Below are 21516 nucleotides of genomic sequence, written 5' to 3'. Positions count from 1 at the left end.
AAAGAGTTGTAATAATAATTCACAATATTACTATTTTACTGCAAATAAATGCAGTCTTGTTGAATACAAGAGAATTCTTTCAAATAAAATTACAATTCTTAATTATTCCAAAAACGTTTTACTTTTTAATTCTAATTAGTAAGGTTACACTTGATGCCCCATATCGCAATTGCATGCTGTATTTAAGTCAGTGCTGTCAAACGATTAATAAAAAAGTTTTTGTTTACATTATATATGTATCTGTACTGTGTATACATAAATACACACACATACAGTATATATTTTGAAAATATTTACACATTTATAAATTTATATATTCATATTCTTATATTTTATATTATATATAAATATATTTAATATATACAGATAACATTTTTCTTAAACATAAACATGCATGTGTTTTTATTTATATATACATAATAAATATACTGTCACGGTGCACACAACGGGGAGAAACGAGGAACACGAGACGAGGAGTAAACTCAAATTAAACCGTCTTTAATAAAATCCAACAGGGCAAGACAAGGCAAGGCTGAGACACACAGGAACACAAGAAACGTAACGAGTAAACCAGACGAAAACTAACCGAACAGACAGGAACTTACATACACAGGATGAAACTAGATAATTAATCAAACACAGCTAAACAGAATCATAATCAAACTAAACAAGGACAGGAAAATGACCAAATAAGGAAACAGGAACAAACACGGGGAAAACAAAACCAACACAGACCATAAACGTGACATATACACAGTATACACACACATGTTATGCAAACAAAAACTTTTATTTTAGATGCAATTAATCGCGATTAATCGTTTGACAGCACTAATTTTAGTATATCTTTACCTGATCGCGCTCCGTTCCAGTGAAACCCTTAAATAAAAAATAAAAAAACTGATACCAATATACATCCACTGACAAATAGTTGCTATTTTATAAGCTGTATTTGTAAATTGTATTTGTCACATACTTAATAGCGTAAATGGTGTCTCTCAACGTACTACGCTTGATTGTCGCATTCATTTTTCATGCGCTTAGTGCCCACAGAATGAAGCGGCACTTAGCGAACTTACCGTGAGCCCCAGGCTCGCCTTTAAATCAGACCCTATTAGCAGAAGCATCTGGCGTCGCCACATGCCTCTGCATCCACTCAGTATGCAACACCCACACTCCCATACGCTGCATTTATATGCCAGAGAAGGGCTCACAATTACCTCTCACATCTGATCATCCAAACACCCATATCCATGTGTCAACACTTCAGCACGTTACAGAACAAAAACACGGCTGCAGATAGCAGCATGTAACTTTTTCAACTATAAGTGAATGCCTGTGTTACGAAGCCTGTGTTTCTTTGAGGTAAAACTTCATTTGAATTCAGCAAGTTGGTGAAACGTAATTTCTCAGCACAAGACGCCTCATTGAAACACACTTCACACAAACACACACTAAACAACTGGAGCAGAGCTATCATCAAAGGAGGAAGTCTTCAATGTGTGAGTTAATGAAACTCGTGCCTCTCCGAGGCCCAGGACAAATAGAGAAAACCGATATGAGAACAAACACACACACACACACACACACACACACACACACACCTACAAACACAAAATGAAGTAATCAAGCCAGAAAACATAAAACATCATAACAGAGCTGCTGTTGGCCTGTGTTTGTTGTTGCTCTAGAAAAAATGTAATGACCAAGCCCAGATGGAATTTGCAGACTTTATAGACCTAGAAAAATAATGTCCCACACAGTCCCAAACTCTTCACTGGGGAGTCAGCAGCTATCCTGCACTGAAATATATAGAGGCCATTTTCCACCTTATATGAAACAATTTAAATGGTAATTGGAAAAGTTTAAAATCACAATTTTGAGAAACTGAGTTTGTAAAAGCGCAGGTATAAGATATGAAGTCGCAACTAACAGTTATAAAGTCAGCTATCAGAAACAAAGTTGCAACTGAGAGATGAGAAACTGCAAGATAAAGACACAAACTGTGAGATTTATAAAGTCACAAAGAGAGACATGATACAAATAAAAGTCACATTGTGAAACAAAAAAGTCATAAAAAGATGTATGAATGAATGATGTATGACAGTATGAATCAAACCCAGATTGCAATTACAAGAAAAGTCACAAATGATGAGAAACAACACATTTTAGTTTGATGACCAATACTCACTGTTAACTAGTAACCAGTTTTGGTAATAAGGGAAGTTGTGGCCTAATGGTTAGAGAGTCGGACTCGTAATCCAAAGGTTGTGGGTTCGAGTCTCCGGCCGGCAGGAATTGTAGGTGGGGGGAGTGAATGTCCAGCGCTCTCTCCACCCTCAATACCACGACTGAGGTGCCTTTGAGCAAGGCACCGAACCTCCACCTGCTCCCTGGGCGCCGCAGCATAAATGGCTGCCCACTGCTCCGGGTGTGTGTTCACGGTGTGTGTGTGTTCACTGCTGTGTGTGTGCACTTAGGATGGGTTAAATGCAGAGCACAAATTCCGAGTGTGGGTCACCATACTTGGCCACATGTCACTTTCACTTTTGTAAACCATTTTCAGTTTCACGTTATATTATCAGTTTGGAAAATATGTAAATGTAACACCAGAGACAAGTCGTTCCAGTCGGATAAGACTTCCGTGTTCAGAAATAGGTGGATTAGATTGTGTTTTATTAACATTTACACCTTCCCAAACCCTAAACAATAATGCAAAAACAGTAATCGTTGTACAATGTGACAAAAATTGCGCTATATTGATATGCGCATGCCCAGTAGCCACAGCTGTATCCCTTCTAGCCTTTACCACAAATCAGACTTTGGTGGACTTAAATTTGAAAAATGGTGTGTTCTGCACCATTGCGTTATAATAAAATACGTTCTGATGTTTATTCATGTTTATTTCGTGCTTTAAGTGTATATTAAAAAACGATCGGTTCACATGTGCTGCTTGAACTGAGGTGCTACAGCGACACAACACATTAAAGAGCCACAAAACAGTATTTATTGTTTGAATTTCTTCAAAAGCTGAGAGTCCTGAGACCTTGTTTCATACCAGAAGCAACCTGCTCTGTCTTGTCTGTCGGTGTGTTGTCAGTTACCTCTTTGCTCTGCGATGTATTTTTTACTGCATGAGGACATGATGTGTATTGTGACAGCGGCATTGTTTGTCGGAGATAGCAACAGGGAGGCCAGGTCTTTGCAAACGGTCAATTGTGAGTTATAAAATCAATTATCAGAAACAGTTGCAATTTGGAGACATAATATGACACTGATATCACACCCAGATTGTTATAATTATGAAAAATAGCTGCAATTTATAGAAAAATCTTTAAAAATGACAAGAAGCAAAGCTGCAAATGCAAGATATAAAGTCAGCTGTGAGAGATACAGCTGCAATTATAAGGTATGAAAATGCATTGAAAGATATTAAATCACAATTTTGAAGAACAAAGTTGTAAATTGCAGTTGTAAGGCATAAAATGACAATTACACAAAATAAAGTCTGATAAGGTTGTGAGTTATAAAGTCAATTATCAGAAACACAGTTACAGTTGAGAGACATATTGTGACACTGAGAGAATTAGAAGAAACAAAGGTTTTTTTTAAACTGCCAAGTATGGCATAACTTAAGGTAACCCATACTCGGAATTCGTGCTCTGCATTTAACCCATCCAACACACACACACACACGGGAGCAGTTGGGGGTTCGGTGCCTTGCTCAAAAGGCACCTCAGTCATAGTATGGAGGGTGGAGAGAGTGCTGGACATTCACTCCCCCCACCTACAATCCCTGCCGGCCCGAGACTCGAACCCACAACTTTTGAATTATGAGTCCGACTCTCTAACCATTAGGCCACGACTTCCTAGTTACAACTGCAAATGTACTGCAAGTTGCAACTGCAATAAAGTCAGCTGTTCAAAACTCCCTTTGTGAGATTTAAAGTTGCAAATACCTTTTTATTCTTTTCACTCAGAGTTGGAAATGGGTTTCCATAGCGACATGAAAACCAGCAGACAAGTCCACAAGAGCAAAATCCCTACTATAATGAAATATAACATTATATATGTTGTTTGCTTATTTTTCATTTAATCAGTCTAATTGTGATTGATATTTAATAGAGAATTATACTTTTTGGCTCCAGAGGATGTCGTTATAGTGGCTAACTGGGTTGTGGTAACTAACCAAATACCAACCCATTACAAACCATCACCAACTAGCAAGTAGCTAAAGCTACTGGCTGTTTAATAATAAGGACAAGCCCTTCAATATGTCCTCTTGTTTCAACAGTAAATATGTCAACACGGGGAAAAAAATTAATTCATTTACATTCCTAAAGTCATTTCAAGGGGTTGTTAAGACAGCACAAGCCAAGAGTGATGCTTTGTGAAACCAAAGAAACTTCACGTAAACGTCTCTCAGTGCATATGAACTGCAGGAGAGATCTTTGAAGATCAATAATACCCAAAGCTGAAGGAGGATGGTGATGGATCAGGATTTCATCCTACATTTATAGTCAATTCTACAACATTGGTTTTGGCCCTTTCTCTTCTTAAGGAACCCTGTGCTGAGAACTGCAATTAGCATACTGCACTGGACTAAGACATTGATTTAAATAGAAGCATTTTGAAGGCCTGTTTGTGAATATTTCAGGGTGAAAGAGAGAAAGAGGGAGGCAGAATACGTGAAATGACTCACAGATGCTAAAGTGGTGTGAATCACACAGAGTGGTCACTCAATCTACACCAAACACACACTTAATAGACTCTATACACACCAACACACACACACAAAAGAGTATTATTACATACTTTAGTGTTTCTTTCTACATTTTTAGTTACAAGTAGACAGAGGAGAGTGCATTAAAAGAGTAGCTCACTATAAATGAAAACTGTGCATTGCCCTTCAGAATTCCTCCATTTGTTTGGCACAGAATAAAGAAAACCATACAGGTTTGGAACGACTTCTTACCTTTATGCTGTTGTAAAAAACTACAATGAATGTGGACTGGAGCTCTCATCATAATAATATAATAGAAATAGAATAAGTTTATCAATTTTCAACCAGCTTTGTATTGTCGGTAGTATATGTAAATGAATAATGTGAAACTCTTTTTACCTGCACTCACATATCCACATATATTTTTTTGTCAGCAAATGTCCATTGGATGATGCTAAATGTGTCATTTAGCATAATCTAACGGAAGTTTGACAGCACCAGGACTTTTGTAAAAACTATAGATCAAATGTATGCATTTTTGGGATTTACACAGACAGCTTTTTTATTCCTTAACCTGCTGTGACCTGATCACTGAGTGAGTTGAATTCAAGAACTGGAACAGTCTGATTCACTGTAAAGATCTGATTCAAAAGAACGATTCATTAAATCAGACATCACTTCTCTCAAGTCGAAATAAATCACTTTAGAAGACTCGAAATATAGCACACAAGCCATATTAATCACTTTTATGGTGATCTTGCATCTGATTAAAGCTTGAAAGCTCATATTCTCATCCTTCAGAATTTCTCTGTTCGTGTCACACAGGTTTGCAGCAAAATGAGGGTGAATAAATGATGGCATTTTTTAGTGAACTATCACTTTAATACGCTCACGCACAAGTATTCTTGTCTGAAGCTGGTGATATTTGGTGATTAAGAGAGACGCACCAGTGCTCCTGTAAACTGGTGCAGCCAGAGTGCTTGGACAGGATTATATAATGGGACAAGAATTCTCATATCCACTTTAAAAAAAGACATAATTAGCCATCTGCTCTCAGTGGACACAGCAACACCCAAAACGTCAGAGAGTCTAATCAGGAGAGAGACAATGGGCAGACAGACAGCGCGTCTTTGAATAGACCGAGAGAAATTAGGTTTTTGCATTCTTGGGGTTTTGCTCCTCGATAACGGAGAGGCCAGAGCTTATGTTCAATCTCAACGCCTAGAAAAGCGTCATTTTCTCTATTAAGTTCTCAGACTACATTGACTTATTTCTGGAAAGATGGATTGGACAGATTGTGAGCATTGTTATTCTTTCTAGACTTTCTATGTTCTATCTTTAACAGCTTCATTATGGTGTAACAGCTGATAAAGCACCAAGAACAAAATTGCTCTGCAAAAAAAGAAAAAAAAGGACGTCTGTGTTCAGAAAGCCCACACCCAAATCAAATCCATTCAGGTCTGAATAGCAAAAACACACAGAAGATCCAATGTTTACAAATCTATGTGATTTTAACCTAAAGGTTCTCAAACAGGGGACCAGGACCCACTAGGGGCCCTCAGCAAGCTTCCAAGGGGACCATTAAGTTTATTTACATTTATGTAAATATATAGATATGTGCGTATGCATTTAGTTAAGACAAAAAAATTAATAAGTACAACATTAAACTTTATCAATAGTACATATCAGATGTGAGGGCCTTCGAAAATTGTCTTTTGGAGTCAATAGGGTTGAGGGTTGTTATTAAATCAGATGTATATGGAATGAGTCAGGAAAGTCACGAACAACGGTGTTACTAAGTGCCTAACTAGTATGATACATGGAGAAACTAACTAGTTAGTCGTGAGTGTTTCCTGGAAAATGTAGAATCTTCGTCACACATTCATCATTTGAACTACGTTGTTTAAAACATTATGATGACGTCAAGCAGGTGGTGGAGCAGAACTTCGGCTAAGTATTCAGTTTGAGATCAAATGAATGTAAGATTATAGCTGTAAAAATCAAACACGGCATCTGAGGACTGCTTCATAATTTTTGTTCTCCATTATTTTGCGGGTGCTATAATTAACAAACTAAAATATGTAGAATAAAATTTGTATATGTATTGAATTAAAGATATATATTGGATTACATGCTAGCTTGCTTATTTTGCTAACATGCATGATCTATTTAAGTCCATATATCATTCTATGTCGCTTCTAACCACAGGTCAAGAGAAACAAAACTTTGAGAGACAAAACTTTGAAATGCTGCTTTCGAACCATGGATTTGGGAAACGACAAATCGGAATCTGCAAACATAGTTAGCTAACTTTGTTTTTGGTCTTTTTGTCGTTGTTTGGAAATGATATAATATTGTCTGGAGAACTTTCTAAATTCACTTGAAGGGAACCAATGATGTCACATGGACTATTTTAACAATGTTCTTAGTATGTTTCTGGGTCTCAGAACATTTCAGTTACATTGCTGTCTATGGAGGGTCAGAAAGTTCTCAGATTTCATCAAAAATATCTTAATTTGTGTTCTGAAAATGAACAAAGGTCTTACGGGTTTGGAATGATATTTGGGTGAGTAATTAATGGCAAATTTTTTGGGTGAAAAATTTAAATCACTTTAAATTTGCTCATTGTTTCCTCATCTAGTGAAGTATAGTGAATAGTGATTGAGTGAACATGTTGAAACTCTCGTTTACTGGCAATCCGCCAGATATTGAAATATGTTGTCACTTTCAAAATGCCAGTGTAGACTAAAGATCCTAAACAGTTTTGAGATCAAATAACTCAAATCACATTGAGAGGCAATCCAAAACCTGTTTGTATCCAATCAATCATTGCACTAAAGCAAGGTTTTGAACTGGAAGAAAGAAAATAACCATCCACAAAAATTGGATAAGCCTATGCACATACATGCATGATTCATATACAGTGACATGGATCATGTGAAGCACACACATCTGAAGTTCAATTACAGCTGCTCGACTAAAAATAACGATGAGCATTCAGCTCAAAATGCCACGTTTGTGCAGAGATTAACATTTAAGTACATTTGCCCTAAGACTAAACTGGCTTTAACTGGTTTAATTCAGTCTAGCTGGCCAAGCTGGTGTAGCCTAAACAAATGAAAGAACCCAAAACCTCTCTAAAATGAGTATACGACCAGCTAAGACATACAGTAAGACACTGATATCTTGTTTTTCTCACCAAACATATTGTTCTAGTCTACATCTTTCAATTATTTTGCCGTGGCATTGTAAACAAAGCCAGTTTGCCCTCTAAAGCCACAGTGTTCACAGGGTCTCCCTGTGTGCTCTGCCCTCTGTTCCACCGAGACGCAGTCTTCAGATCAAATTAACAGCCCGAATAACTCTATAACGCAAACTGGGGTGATAAGACTGATAAAGATCTTCTCACTCTTGAGGTCTAATGGTGGAGATAATTAGCTGGTCTAAGGTCATTTGTTGGGCACCAACACTGGAATGAATTGAAATCACCTTAAAACTACACATTGTATCTTTTTAAATAATGATATTTCACTGACAACTATTTAACAGTGAGATTTTATATTCAGCAGTGTAGCTTGAAGGAAAAAGAACAAGCAATGGTAATGTATTCCAGTGGTTAATTTAGGCTGGTTGTTGTCAGTGCTCAACTAATTTGAAATGGTTGAATCTTAAATTATTGCATTTATATTATCCGACCTGGAAAATGTGGTTACTTCATCGCTTGTTAGTGGTGACACACAGTACCCTTGATCGTGAAACATAACTCCACATTGCCCCTGGGAGACTGTATAAATGTGTATGAGGACACTTTGTAAAAAATAATCAGCTAAATGACTAATTAACAATTAGCACTTGCATTATGCTCAATTATGATGCCTGGAGGAAAGGCAATAACATTTGTTAATGCAGCAGTGGTTAAAGACTTTGGCTCATAGATGAAAGAGATGATCATAACTTGTTCCAGTGTGCTTGTCTGTAATGCTCTAAGTATCTTCAAATTATAAGTCACTTAATTATTAAACAACAAATTACTTACTGGCAATTTTGTTACATTGATATGATACACAGTAGAAACTGTATAGTAATTAATAGTTTTGTTGTTGGGCCTAGATTATGGAATGGTTTATGAAGTTGGCATTAGTATGTCAATGTATTGTGAAATTTTGTAAAAACTTTAGGCCTAAATTACTACATAACCTTCAAACGTATGGTACATTTTTACTGAAATCATGTTTTTTTTTTTTATAAAGTAAAATAGGTATCGCCTTGAAGTTTCCCAGAGGCATATGTGGCCCTGGACCACAAAGCCAATCATAAGTAGCACGGGTATATTTGTAGCAATAGCCAACAATACATTGTATGGGTCAAAATTATTGATTTTATTTTATGCCAAAAATCGTTAGAATATTAAGTAAAGATCTTGTTCCATGAAAATATTTTCTAAATTTCCTAGCATAAATATATCAAAACGTAATTTTTGATTAGTAATATGCATTGCTAAGGACTTCATTTAGATAGCTTTAAAGGCGATTTTCTCAATATATATATATATATTTTTTTTTTTTTTCACCCTCAGATTCCAGATTTTCATCCAAATATTGTCATATCCTAATATACCATACATCAATGGAAAGTTTATGTATTCAGCTTTCAGATGATGCACACAAAAAAATGACCCTCATGACTGGTTTTGTGGTCCAGGGTCACATATTTGTGCTCTGTCTTTATAACTGGACGACCCAATAGCTGGAGTCATTTTGATCATATTTGAATTATTATGTAGCCTTCTATTAATCAACGTGTGCTTGTATCAGTACGCTTTACAGTAACAACCCGGCAAATTGGTTGGTATTATAGCATTATGTATCACTTAATGGTAAAAAACTGTTCCCAAAATGCCTGTAACATCGTTTGTTTTATAGACTAAAGTTGTGGCAACCACGACTGCTGGTTTTTAAGCCATACAATGGACTTAGAAAGTTTTCAGAGCAGTTAAAGACAAGAAGCGCATCTCACCTTGGAACTTGAAGCCCTCTATCTGGATCCAGAGGCACAGGTCCTCCGTGTCGCAGTCGCACCTCCAGGGGTTCCCGCTGAGCCCCAGCGAGCGCAGCGCCGGCAGCGCGATCAGAGAGCTGATGTTGAGCACCGTCAGGTTGTTGCGGCTCACGTCCAGCACCTGCAGTGCCGCGTTCTCCGCGAACGCGTCCGCGTGGATCTCCGACAGCCCCGGGTTATCCGTCATCCTCAGCATCACCAGGCTGGCCAGCGGGCCAAACGTCCGGTCCTCGATCTGCGTCAGGCTGTTGAAAGACAGATCCAGGTAGGCTAGCTTGCGCAGGTTGCCAAAAGTAGACTCGGAGATATCTGTCAACGAGTTGTTGCTGCAATCCAGGTACACCAGGTCCGACAGGTAGTTGAGCTGCAGCGCCGGCAGGTCGCCGATCCGGTTATTGGAGATGATCAGCTGCCGGGTGGCTAGCGGGAGGTCCACGGGGAAGTCGCTTAACTGTTGCCCGGCGCACTGGACAACCAGCTGGTCGTCGCACACGCAGCGGTCAGGGCAGCCGGCGGTCAGAGCCGGGGACGGCGCTACATCCATAACGAAGACGAAGAGAAACACCAGCCGCAGTGACTGCGCGCTCGGCTCGGGCAGAACACGCATGATCCCGCCACCGGCTTCATCGACTGTGCGTGCGCTCGCGCATTCTTCATTGATCTGCGGGATCCGGTTCGCTCGTTACTGCTGGCCAGGGACGTGTCAGTGCTGTTCTTGGGATCTTCTCGCAAGTCTCCTCAACAGCGAAGTTGACCGTGCTTGGCGCGTCTTTGGTCCCTTCTGTGGAGATCACCATGAGCTCATTCGTTGCGGTGTTGGTTTAGGGTCCTGGAAATAGTTGGCTGTCCATTTTTCTTAGTTCAGGTCTGAACAATTGAACTGATTTGCCTCACAACAAGTCCCTAAGTTTGATTGCGTGTTGAAACGCAGTTAAGTTGCGCGACGCGGTCCTGGGACGCACCATCGCGCTGTGTGCTGCTGCTGCTGTACACCGGCTCCACTCTGGTGTGTGCGCTGCTTCTCTCTGCAGCTGTGAGTGAGTGAGTGAGTGAGAGTGTGAGTGTGAGAAAGAGAAAGAGAGGGAGGTTTTTGCACTGAGTCTGACACAAGTCTGTGTGTCCCGCTAATTTGCACAGGAGAAAAACACACATTGAATACTTTCAACACAGATGCCTTTGAGCTCAGAGAGCATACAGGTGGATGAACTTTCTTTATGGTTAAATAGGTCTTGTTTAGAACAGTATACAGTGCACTGTAAAAAATGATCGTGATTTTAACGGTAAAAAACTGTGAAAATGCTACGGTAAAAACCTGTTACATGGTTAACGGAAAGTTCCTGTAAAATTTACAGGGAAAAACCGTAAACTCCGTTCCCAGAATTCCCTGCATTCCATTTCAAATTCTGTTTGAATTTGACGTTTTTTTCTTTGAAATAACTGTTTCTTCTTAGTTTTTTCTTATCGGTTATGTTTATTAGGGTTGTATGTTACATCTAATGTTGTTAAATTAATGTTTATAGCATATTTCGGTTTAATGAGTCTCACCATGATGGTGTTTAAAGCTTGTGTGAATGACACTGTGCACCTTCCGTATATTCTATTGTTTAAAAGTTGCTTGTGATGGGCTTTGGCTCATCGTGTGACTTACTCTTCATCACCTGCATTTGGTGGTTATCAGTGTATTTCAAAGGAAAAAAACAGATTTCAGTACTTTAATAGGCTGGTATATTAAGATTATATCAGTTAAAGAAATTACCGTATTTAACTGTAAATTTAAGTTAGTGGTGGAAATTTTCGTTCTTTCCAGAGACTCGTTCATTTTTCGTTCGTTCACCAAAATGATTCGTTCAGATTCGTTCACTAACTCGTTCAGTGACCATTTTTCCATATTACACAAATACGTCAGCATGTGCCGTTCAACTAACGTATTTACTTGTTACAAAATAAAAACCGATTTGGCTTCATTAAAAAGTGTGCCCTTCTCATTAAATGAATAAAATAAGTCTAAATAAGTGATCAAAGTCATTACTCTTTTTATCTTTTAAATTACACTCTTTTCGGATGACCAAAGCACAAGTGTTTTTTTATTTGTTTGCATACTAGGCTAGTTAACATTTAATTGTTTAGGCAGAGATTTACACGTTCAAATCTGAGATTATGTTAAACGAGGAGTTATTCTGTATGTAAAATATGAATATAAACAAGCGTGCATGCACAGTACCCTGTGCTTTGCATCCGCTTTCTGCTGATTGATGAACTAGATTGACAGAATGGCCGACCTACCCGGTCAACGAACTGGGTATAGCTACCAGTTCGTTCAATTCGTTCACGAACGGGAGATCTCTCTCTCGTTCAGACTCAAAACAGAGCCATCTCGGTCAATGATGCTATTATATTCGTTCGTTCGATCCAACCAATTACATGCCCCTTCTAAACCCGAGCTGAAATGCTATTTGCTGACGTGAGTCACGTGACGCAAATGAGATGGGATGACGTGACGCAAATAATCAATACTGCCATATTTTTTTATGTTTCACAGTTTTTAAACAAACAAAAGTGCATGACATGACTAACATAATGAAATATTTTTTTATTTAAAAGTATGTAACTGTTCAAACATAAAACAACACTAATATAAAAAAATAAAACAAAGAACCAGTTGTTCGAACGACGAACGTAATAATGAGACGAGATGTATGTATGTAACAGTTCATTTGACTCTTTCAAACTCAAAGCAACTCAATGAAGGGCGTATTCGTTCACTAGATTCAACAAATCACATGCTCCGTCCTCGTATCATACTCGAAGGCTATTGGCTCGAGGTTTAGTCATTCGTTGACAGAGGAAACGGTCCAGAGCTACGCATGCGCGCAATAGCGGCGCGCTGCGGTGGAGGGAGGAGTTTCAGTGAACGAGAAATATGAGTCTCAGTCAATGGATTACGTGAACGAGAATGATTCGTTCACCTAAAAGATTCGTTCAAAAAGAACGATTCGTTCACGAACGTAACATCACTAATTTAAGTTAAAACCGTAAAACCTAAAACGTTGCTACCGTATTTTTTACGGTAGAATTCTGGTAACCACAGCTGCCAGTTTTTTTCCGTAAATTTTACGGAATTTTTTTTACAGTGTGCCGTGAAAATGTTTTTGCCCCCTTCCTGTTTTTTTTTTTGTTTTTGTTTGTTTTTTGCATATTTGTCACACTTAAAAGCTTCAGATCATCAAACAAATTTTAATATTAGGCTACACAAAGATAATGCAAGTAAATACAAAATGCCGTTTTTAAATAATGATTTCATTTATTAAGGGAAAAAAGCTGTCCAAACCTATCTGACCCTACGTCAAAAATCAATTGCCCCCTCCAGTTAGATCATGAAAGAATTGTGATTAGCCACATTATTTTAGAAAGCTGAGTTAAATTTCACCAGCCAAGCCCAGGCCTGATTACAGCCAGATCTGCTGAATCAAGAAATCACTTAAATAGAATCTGTCTGGCAAAGTGAAGCATGCTTAAAGAGCAACACATCATGCCGTGATCTAAAGAAATTCAAGAACAAATGAGAAACAAAATAGTTGACATGTATCAGTCTGGAAAGTGTTATAAAGCCATTTCTAAGGCGTTGGGACTCCAGCGAAACACGGTCAAAGACATAATCCACAAATGGAGAATTGCTCCAAGAGCGCAATGACGACTCATCCAGGAGGTCATAAAAGAACCCAGAACAACTTCTAAAGAACTGCAGACCTCACTTGCCTCAATTAAGGTCAGTGTTCATGATTCAACAATAAGAAAGAGACTGGGCAAAAACGGCATCCATGGGAACGTTCCAAGGCAAAAGCCACTGCTGACCAAAAACAACACAAAGGCTCGTCTCACATTTGCCAAAAAATATCTTGATTATCCCCAAGACTTTTGGGCAAATATTCTGTGGACTGATGCAACAAAAGTTGAACTTTTTGGAAGGTGCGTGTCCCGTTACATCTGGCGTAAAACCAACACAGCATTTCATAAAAATAACATCATTGTCAGTCCTCTGTCGTGTGTGTCATGTGTTCCTGCCTCATGTGTCCATATTTGGTTTGTTTCCTGTCCTTGTCTGATGTAATCAGTTAATTCTTGTCCAGCCGTGGTCGTCTCATTATCTATGATTTACCTGTATATTTATAGTCCTGTCTGTTCAGTGTAATGTCGTCTGGTCTACTCGTTACTCCCCGGTGTCCCTGTCTGTGTCAGCCCTGCCTTGGTTTGCCCTGCCTTGATGTCTTCATTAAAGACTATTATTTGAGGTTACGTCCTCATCTGCGCGTTCCTTGTTTCTCCCTCGTGTGTGCACCGTGACAATCATACCAACAGTCAAACATGGTGGTGATAGTGTGATGGTCTGGGGCTGCTTTGCAGCTTCAGGGCCTGGACGACTTGCCATGATTGATGGAACCATGAATTCTGCACTCTTTTAAAAAAATCTGAAGGAGAGTGTCCGACCATCAGTTCGTGACCTCAAGCTCAAGCACACTTGGGTTATGCAGTCAGACAATGATCTGACGCACACCTGCAAGTCCACCTCTGAATGGATCAAGAAAAACTAAATTGAGGTTTTGGAGCGGCCAAGTCGATGTCATGACTTAAATCCGATTGAGATGCTGTGGCATGACCTTAAATAGTCCTTTCATGCTCGAAAACCCTCCAATGTGGGCCAAAATTCCTCCACAGCGATGTGACAGACTCATTGCCAGTTATCGCAAACGCTTGATTGCAGTTGTTGCTGCAAAGGGTGGCACAACCAGTTATTAGATTTAGGGGCAATTACTTTTTCACGTAGTACCAGGCAGATTTGGACAGCTTTTTTCCCTTAATAAATGAAATCATCATTTCAAAACTGCATTTTGTATCTACTCGGGTCATCTTTGTGTAATATTAAAATTTCTTTGATGATCTGTGTCTTTTAAGTGTGACAAATATGCAAAAAAAACCTCGGATTTCATAAAAAAAATCTTAATTTGTGTTCTGAAGATGAACAAAGGTCTGGAACAACATGGGGGTGAAGTAATTAATGACAGAATTTTTATTTTTGGGTGAATTATCCCTTTAAGCTAAAAAAAAAATCATGGAAAAGTATCATCCTTTTTTATATGGTGAATGATCATCGTTCATTCGCATAGTGGACCATGCAGCTCGAGCAGGGCATTTTTATTTCTCTTTGTGTTGTGAAAATAAAAGGTCACCATATATCTTTTGAACAACTCCAGGGAGAGTAAATAATGGCAGAATTTTTATAATACTTTTATATTGTGTGAACTTTCCCTTTAAGCAATATCCACTATATCCACGAGCAAGAGTGCTGCATTTTGGAATGTCTGCTGAATGTCTGCATCAAGTCTATGGCTAAATCCGTGCTGATAGTTGAAAAAACAACGCTATTGTGATGCTGATATTGCTTTTAAACAACAATTCAATAAACAAGAAGTTGATACTAAGTAACGAAGTGTTGCAGTTACATCTGCATCCCTCCAGAGGTCACATTTGTCGGTCACATACTTGAGTAAAGCTGCCTCATTAAAAAAATAAAATAAAATAAAAGGTAACCAATACATTACAAACTACGAAAGAAATGTCAGTTATTTTCACCTCACAAGGAATAACAATCAATTTTATAATGGCTACTTCTCTTACATGAGACATCCTTGATGACGCGTGTGGCCCACAGAGGACGCAGCCTTCGAAATGAAACACCAATAATCTTTTTGAACGATTCGGTTCAGAAAAGACAGCATTTTGTCGCCACGTACTGGCAAAATTACATAACCTGCAGAAACAGTCGGCAATATATAGAAACACATATAGGATAGCTAGCCTGAAAAGACAAAACAAGTCAAAGAACCAGAACACAAGTTGTTTTGAACACAAGCACTCAAAGATCAGTTTGTGTGTATACCTATCTAGGTTCTCCTCAGTATCTCTGGCATGCGTGTACAGTGATGTCACAAGACTCCATCCCTGACGTAGCAGAAACAGAGGAGGGACAGCGTGTACAGCCACTGACTTTGACCATCTTGTCTGTCTCTGTCTGTGAGGTGAGACAGATAGAGAGAGAGACTGTTGCATTCGAGCTGACGCAGGTGCAAGAGAAACATGATATGCGCGTCTACAGCATGGAGCCTGTTCTATTATTGTTGTGGGGGAATCTTTATGTCCTCCTGTATCAACAAACAGGGCCAATCATTATCGAGTGAATCTATTCTTCATTTGAAGATCTCAGTCTGTTCCTCCCGGGCCTTCGCACCAACAAGCCTACATGTGAAAATCATGATTCATTTGATTGTGTAACTTTTATTGTGGTGGAGTAACACTTGCCTTTATCTGTTCAGGCCTCCCACAGGTAAATCGACTCACCATGTAGAGCCGTTGTTGTGTATGACTGGGGCACATTACTCCATACTGGTTGTGTGGGACTGGAAAAAGTAATAACAAAGGATGTGTACAGTGTGATATGTGTCCAAAACTCTGCTCAAGCTAAATCAAATTTGTTCCACCATCCACACCAATAAACAAACATGTGCTGATACTTTAACATGGGTGGATTGTATTTTAGTTCGAGGAATACTCAGATTAATGGGAAAAAGTCATGTGATTTTAAGGTCTAATGTGATTTTAACTCCTGGCAAGTTATAAATCAAATTTAATATTATTCAGACTCAATTTTATATCTTGCATAATTGTGATTTTATTTGTTGTAATTGTGACATTACCTCTTATAATTGCAACCTTTTGACAATTATAATTTTATATCTAAGATAGTTGATATATATCTATATATATATATATCTGTGTTGTATATCTCGTTATATACAACATTTTCACCGTGTTACTCGCAGTTGCAATTTCGATTAACTTGATTTCAAGTAGCCTAAATGCAACTTTATTTCTTGCAGTTGCAATACTGAGTTTTTCGCAGTGTCACTATATCACCATTTACAATTTATTTACAATTGCACTTTCATTTCTTACAATTAACTTCATTTTAAGTATATAGGACTTTATTTGTCGTCATTGTTTTTTTATATATATCTTAAAATTGCAACTATTTTTCTCACAATTGCAAATTAAATGTTTTACTTTGTCATAATTGTGGCTATTTCTCACAGTGTGATATTTCACACAATTTTAGAATTTATTTGTCACAATTGCAACTTTATATCTCACAAATGCAATTTCATTTCAAAACTTCATTTCATAATAATTGTGACAATTAGTAATAATTTAACTATACCTCAGAGTTAAAATTCATCACAATTTAGACTTCATATCTCACAATTACAACTTGATTTCAAGCAGACGTGACTTGTATTTGTTGGAACTGTGATTTTATATCTCACAATGTGACTATATAACACATTTGCGACTATTTTAATTGCAACTTTATCAGAATTTTGACTTAATATCTCACAGGCTGATTTTTATTTGTCATATTTGCAGTTTCATATCTCACAGTTTGCATTTCTATTCTCATTATTGTGATTTTCTGTCTCACAATTGACTATATTTCTTATTTTAACTCTCGCAATTATCCATTATATTTATTTTTACACCAGATTTGTTCATCTGTTCTTTGTTCTTTAAATAAAATGCCCCACATTTTTCAATAGACACATATATCTATGATCTTAAAAGTAGACAGTGTTCGAAAGTCTCTCTCTTGCCCACACGTGAGACACTATCCTCTGCAAACGGACTTTCTGGAGCCTGTGAATAAGGAAGCCTTAAGTGAGTCAGACAGGTGTGAGGGGATAAAGAGCCGGGTGACTTCAGTATATAGGGCGGTTATCTGTGGCTTGATGCTGCCCTGAAATGTAAGCTGGCGTTCTGGGGTAAGCGCCAAAGTAAACCGAACGATTGAGCTCATTAGTGTAACTTTCATCCCTGGATCGTCTCCAGCGTGTCAGTTTGCAGACCACAGAGTGTCAGGTGAAGTTGAGGAGGGAGACTTTGTTACTATTTAATGGGTGGGTCATCTGTCAGAGGATCTGATGCATGACACAGTCCATGGAAAACTGGGAGATTGAGAACAACATGCCATCAGAAAACATGAACGTAGAATATTTTGTTAGAGCGGTATGTTTACAAACACATTCACAACACTATTTGCTTCATTTTTAACTCTTCGTGGTTAAGTTTGTGACATTGTTGAGATCTCTAGAGGAGACATGTGAGATTTCTTAAGGGAATAATCTGAGAAGCAAGAGACTAGGCAAAAATTTCCACTCAATCTGTTTAATGTAATTGCTGTCTAGAAGAAGCAGTTGAGATATTAAAGAGATCTTAAGGGGTTTAAAAATGCTGATGATTTTCTGTGCCACCTGAGAAAGATCAAATTTAACATTTTTATGCTCTTTTCTGTATTTGGTTTTCAGCAATATGCAGGTTTTTCTGATATACAAATCCAGGTCTCTCATTCAAACACTAAACTGCAAAATCAGTGCAAAAAACACTTACAGTATATGTTATTTATATATGTTAAATCCATCTCCCTCCAAACAGAAAGAAAGTGCTCATGCCAGTTTCATTGCCATTTTTAAGATTTTATTTCCATTCCTCCTCTTTACACTCTCAAAATATGCAGAAATTGTACCTTTGGGAGTACAACAGCTTGTCACTGGGACGGTATACCCTCAAAGAGATACTTTGTACCTTCTTTACCCCAAAGGGTTCATAATAGTACCATACGAATAGGCCACATATTGCTACCTTAAGGGTACATATTACTCCATTACTAATATGCACCCTTCAGGGGTAAAGAAGGTACAAATGTGTCCCTTTGAGGGTACTGTCCCAGTGACAAGTTGTTGTACTCCTAAAGGTACAATTTCTGATTTTTTTTTTTTATGGCAGAGTAAATATATAGGCCTATATAAAATATACTTCATATTCCTACTCATCAGTTATTAAATACAAGGAAATACATTGAGAGATCTAATTTTAAAAACTTACTTTTATATAAGCTACATTTTGATAAAAGGTGGTGATGACCTGTGCATATTTTATAAATGAGTTCAGCGAAGTATACCACGTGATTTTCACTCTGGGTCATTTTATATGTGTTTAAATGACTGTGGTGGCTCAAACCAACTTAATTATATTAACAAAAACCAGTTTGGGACTGCTATTTAATAGCCTTACCCTTATAGGCTGGTTATTGAGTATTATTCATATTCTTAACAGTCTTAACTTAATTTGTGTGAAATAAATTTGCTTTGTTTTTGTTTTTAACACATGATATAGGCCTATATAATATGGTAAGTGGGTTAGGGCTTATATTTTATTTAACACGGTCCAGTATTTAAAAGAATGGCTTTCGAGTTAAGTTTGATGTTAAAGAAAGCGACTCTTCATTTTATTTTATTAATGGAACTAGTTTGATGGGCACTTTATTCCAAAAAGTATTTTCTATTGGACTTTTTGTGGCTGTTTGTTCATGTTTACTGAAAACTGAAATAAAATAGGAAAAATGGCTGCTAAGATGTGTTTTTTGTTTTTAGATTGTGACAGTCTGTATATTAAGTGTAGGCTTTCATTCAACTTTTCCCCATGGTCTAGAGTTAAAAACAAAAAATAAGCAATATCGAAAAACAATCCTCAAAGCGTGCCTGCATTCATTTGTTACCAAGCGGCAGTAAGATTCTGCAGGAATGACCTGCGATTGTTCCAGTGATCTGTATAATAATTTACCGATAACTATTATGATGTTATTTGACTGAAACAAACACAGTTTCACCCATCTGCTGCTTCAGTGTCTGACCGCGAAGCTCAGATTTCACTGAGAGTCACGGAACTGTATGTAAATAATATGAAGCATGACGTATCAGGAAGAGCACGCTCTACCCACAATGCAACACGACACGCTGTATTTCACACGCATTTCTTACTTTTTATTCATTGTATTTGATTATACTAGTTCGGTAGACATATGGATAACGCTCTTTAGTGATTGTGCTAATGTTTAGCTGAGTTGAAAATGTTGGATAATGATGACCGTTTGTCTCACCGTCATTACGCAGCGTGTCGCCGTAGGTCTCTCACCTCCTGCTTTCAGCAGAGAGCCAGTACACTCATGTTTTTCCTCAGATCGTATAAATCTTTCGCCTTTTACTAAAGATTTCCGTGGGGAAGAACACTATGAGTATTAAGTAATTTTTTGATGCCCTGCCTTTTGGCGGGGCTTCCTTTATTGGTTAATAACAGAAATGTATGTGCAAATGAGGAAAGTCCTCCTAATTTAATAGGATGTTGAGTTTATACAATTAGAATTATATTCCTTTGCAAATTGGTAGAATACAGTATTCCATTTTTATCCACAGCTAGATACGGAATAAAAAAAGACCGAAAAACGACATCAGCAGCAGAGAGTGATGAACAGTCGAAAGTGCAAAAAAGGCCACTGAAAGTGTTGCCTGCAGCACAGAATGAGATTCAGCCGGCGTGCGGGCCCCTGCTGGCCGGGATGTGAACTGCAGGTTTGCTTCTCTCGGAATCTTTATTCTCCGCGCATGCGCTCTATTCCAGCACCTGTTAGAACGCCACGTGCATTTACACGATTAGATGAAACCCTTCTATCAAACTCTATAGTCTGGGTTCTTTTAAGTCCCTGAAAGGCAAGAAAGAAAGAAATTACGTTTAAACTAGGGTGGCTTTCTGCAAAACAGAAATAAACCGTTTTCTTAAAGGTAGCCTAATTAAGCCAACAATGACAATTTTTTCATTTACATTTATGCATTTAGCAGACGCTTTTATCCAAAGCGACTTAAATTGCATTCAAGTTTCAGTTTTTTACATTTTATCAGCTCAATTCTAGCATTAACCGTTTCTCCAAACCTGTATTTATTCTGTTAGACATTACAGAATACCTTTTTTTTTGTCCATTCAAAGGCAGTGGACTCAAGTCATGTTGTTTAGTTCCCATCTTGTGTTCGACTGAAGAAAGAAAGCCAGGTGCTTTGTCAATTCTTTTATTTGTACATCCTAGTTTTATTCTTTAACTTAAATTTCTTACTTTATTTTATAACTGAGTGCAGAGCTGGGTAGATTACTTACTGATTCCGGATTACATGACAACAATTGTAGTTAACGCAATTCATTACACATTTTAGGTAATACAGTCAGACTACTTTTAGATTACTCGTTTTTTTATATTGATATAAATAGGATAATCTTGTAAAATACATTCCATTTGTTGTTGTTATTAAGAATATGAAGTGCATTAAACATTATATTAGGCCTACTTCCAGTTTTCCCAAGATGGGTTTGTGAAGGAACTGCAGGGGGTTTGTGAGTTTAATGAAAAGTTAATAATTCATAAAAATGTTAAATGAAAACATCACTATAAAATGAATCAAAATAAAACACTGAAAAAATTAAATATTTTGTTTACTGGCATGTCTGCATGACCATAACCAACGTCAGAGAACTATGAACTTACAAATGTGGTAATTCACTATTAAAATATTTTTTTTAAATCTCAGGGGTACTTCAAATAAAAATATATTAGGTGAAAGGATCAGATGCCAAAAAAATAAAAAAAGTTGGTGAATTTGTACATTTTAATGTGTTTGAAAGCCCTTCCAAAGTAATACATGGTAAAATAACCGACTGAGTGATAATTCAAATAAAAATTAATGTTCATCAGTAGTTGATGCAATGCTGAAACACTTCTTAAACCTGGAATGATTTTTGTAAATCCA

General features: G+C 37.6%; 1 protein-coding gene across 1 annotated transcript in view; it reads right to left on the bottom strand.

Annotated features, from left to right (window-relative positions):
- The window catches only part of LOC306879742 (leucine-rich repeat-containing protein 52-like), a gene marked incomplete at both ends in the record, with an annotated part of 31220 nt that extends 20832 nt beyond the window's left edge, over positions 1-10388 (bottom strand). The window contains one exon of the mRNA XM_079432909.1: positions 9740-10388. Coding sequence (XP_079289035.1) covers positions 9740-10388 — 649 coding nt within the window. The remainder of the gene's footprint in view (positions 1-9739) is intronic.
- Between the last annotated feature and the right edge of the window lie 11128 nt (positions 10389-21516).

The sequence above is a fragment of the Barbus barbus genome (assembly GCF_936440315.1).
Source record: "Barbus barbus genome assembly, chromosome: 14".
NCBI lineage: Eukaryota > Metazoa > Chordata > Actinopteri > Cypriniformes > Cyprinidae > Barbus > Barbus barbus.
The sequence above is the reverse complement of the archived record's forward strand: the minus strand, read 5'-3'. Positions and strand labels throughout refer to the sequence as shown.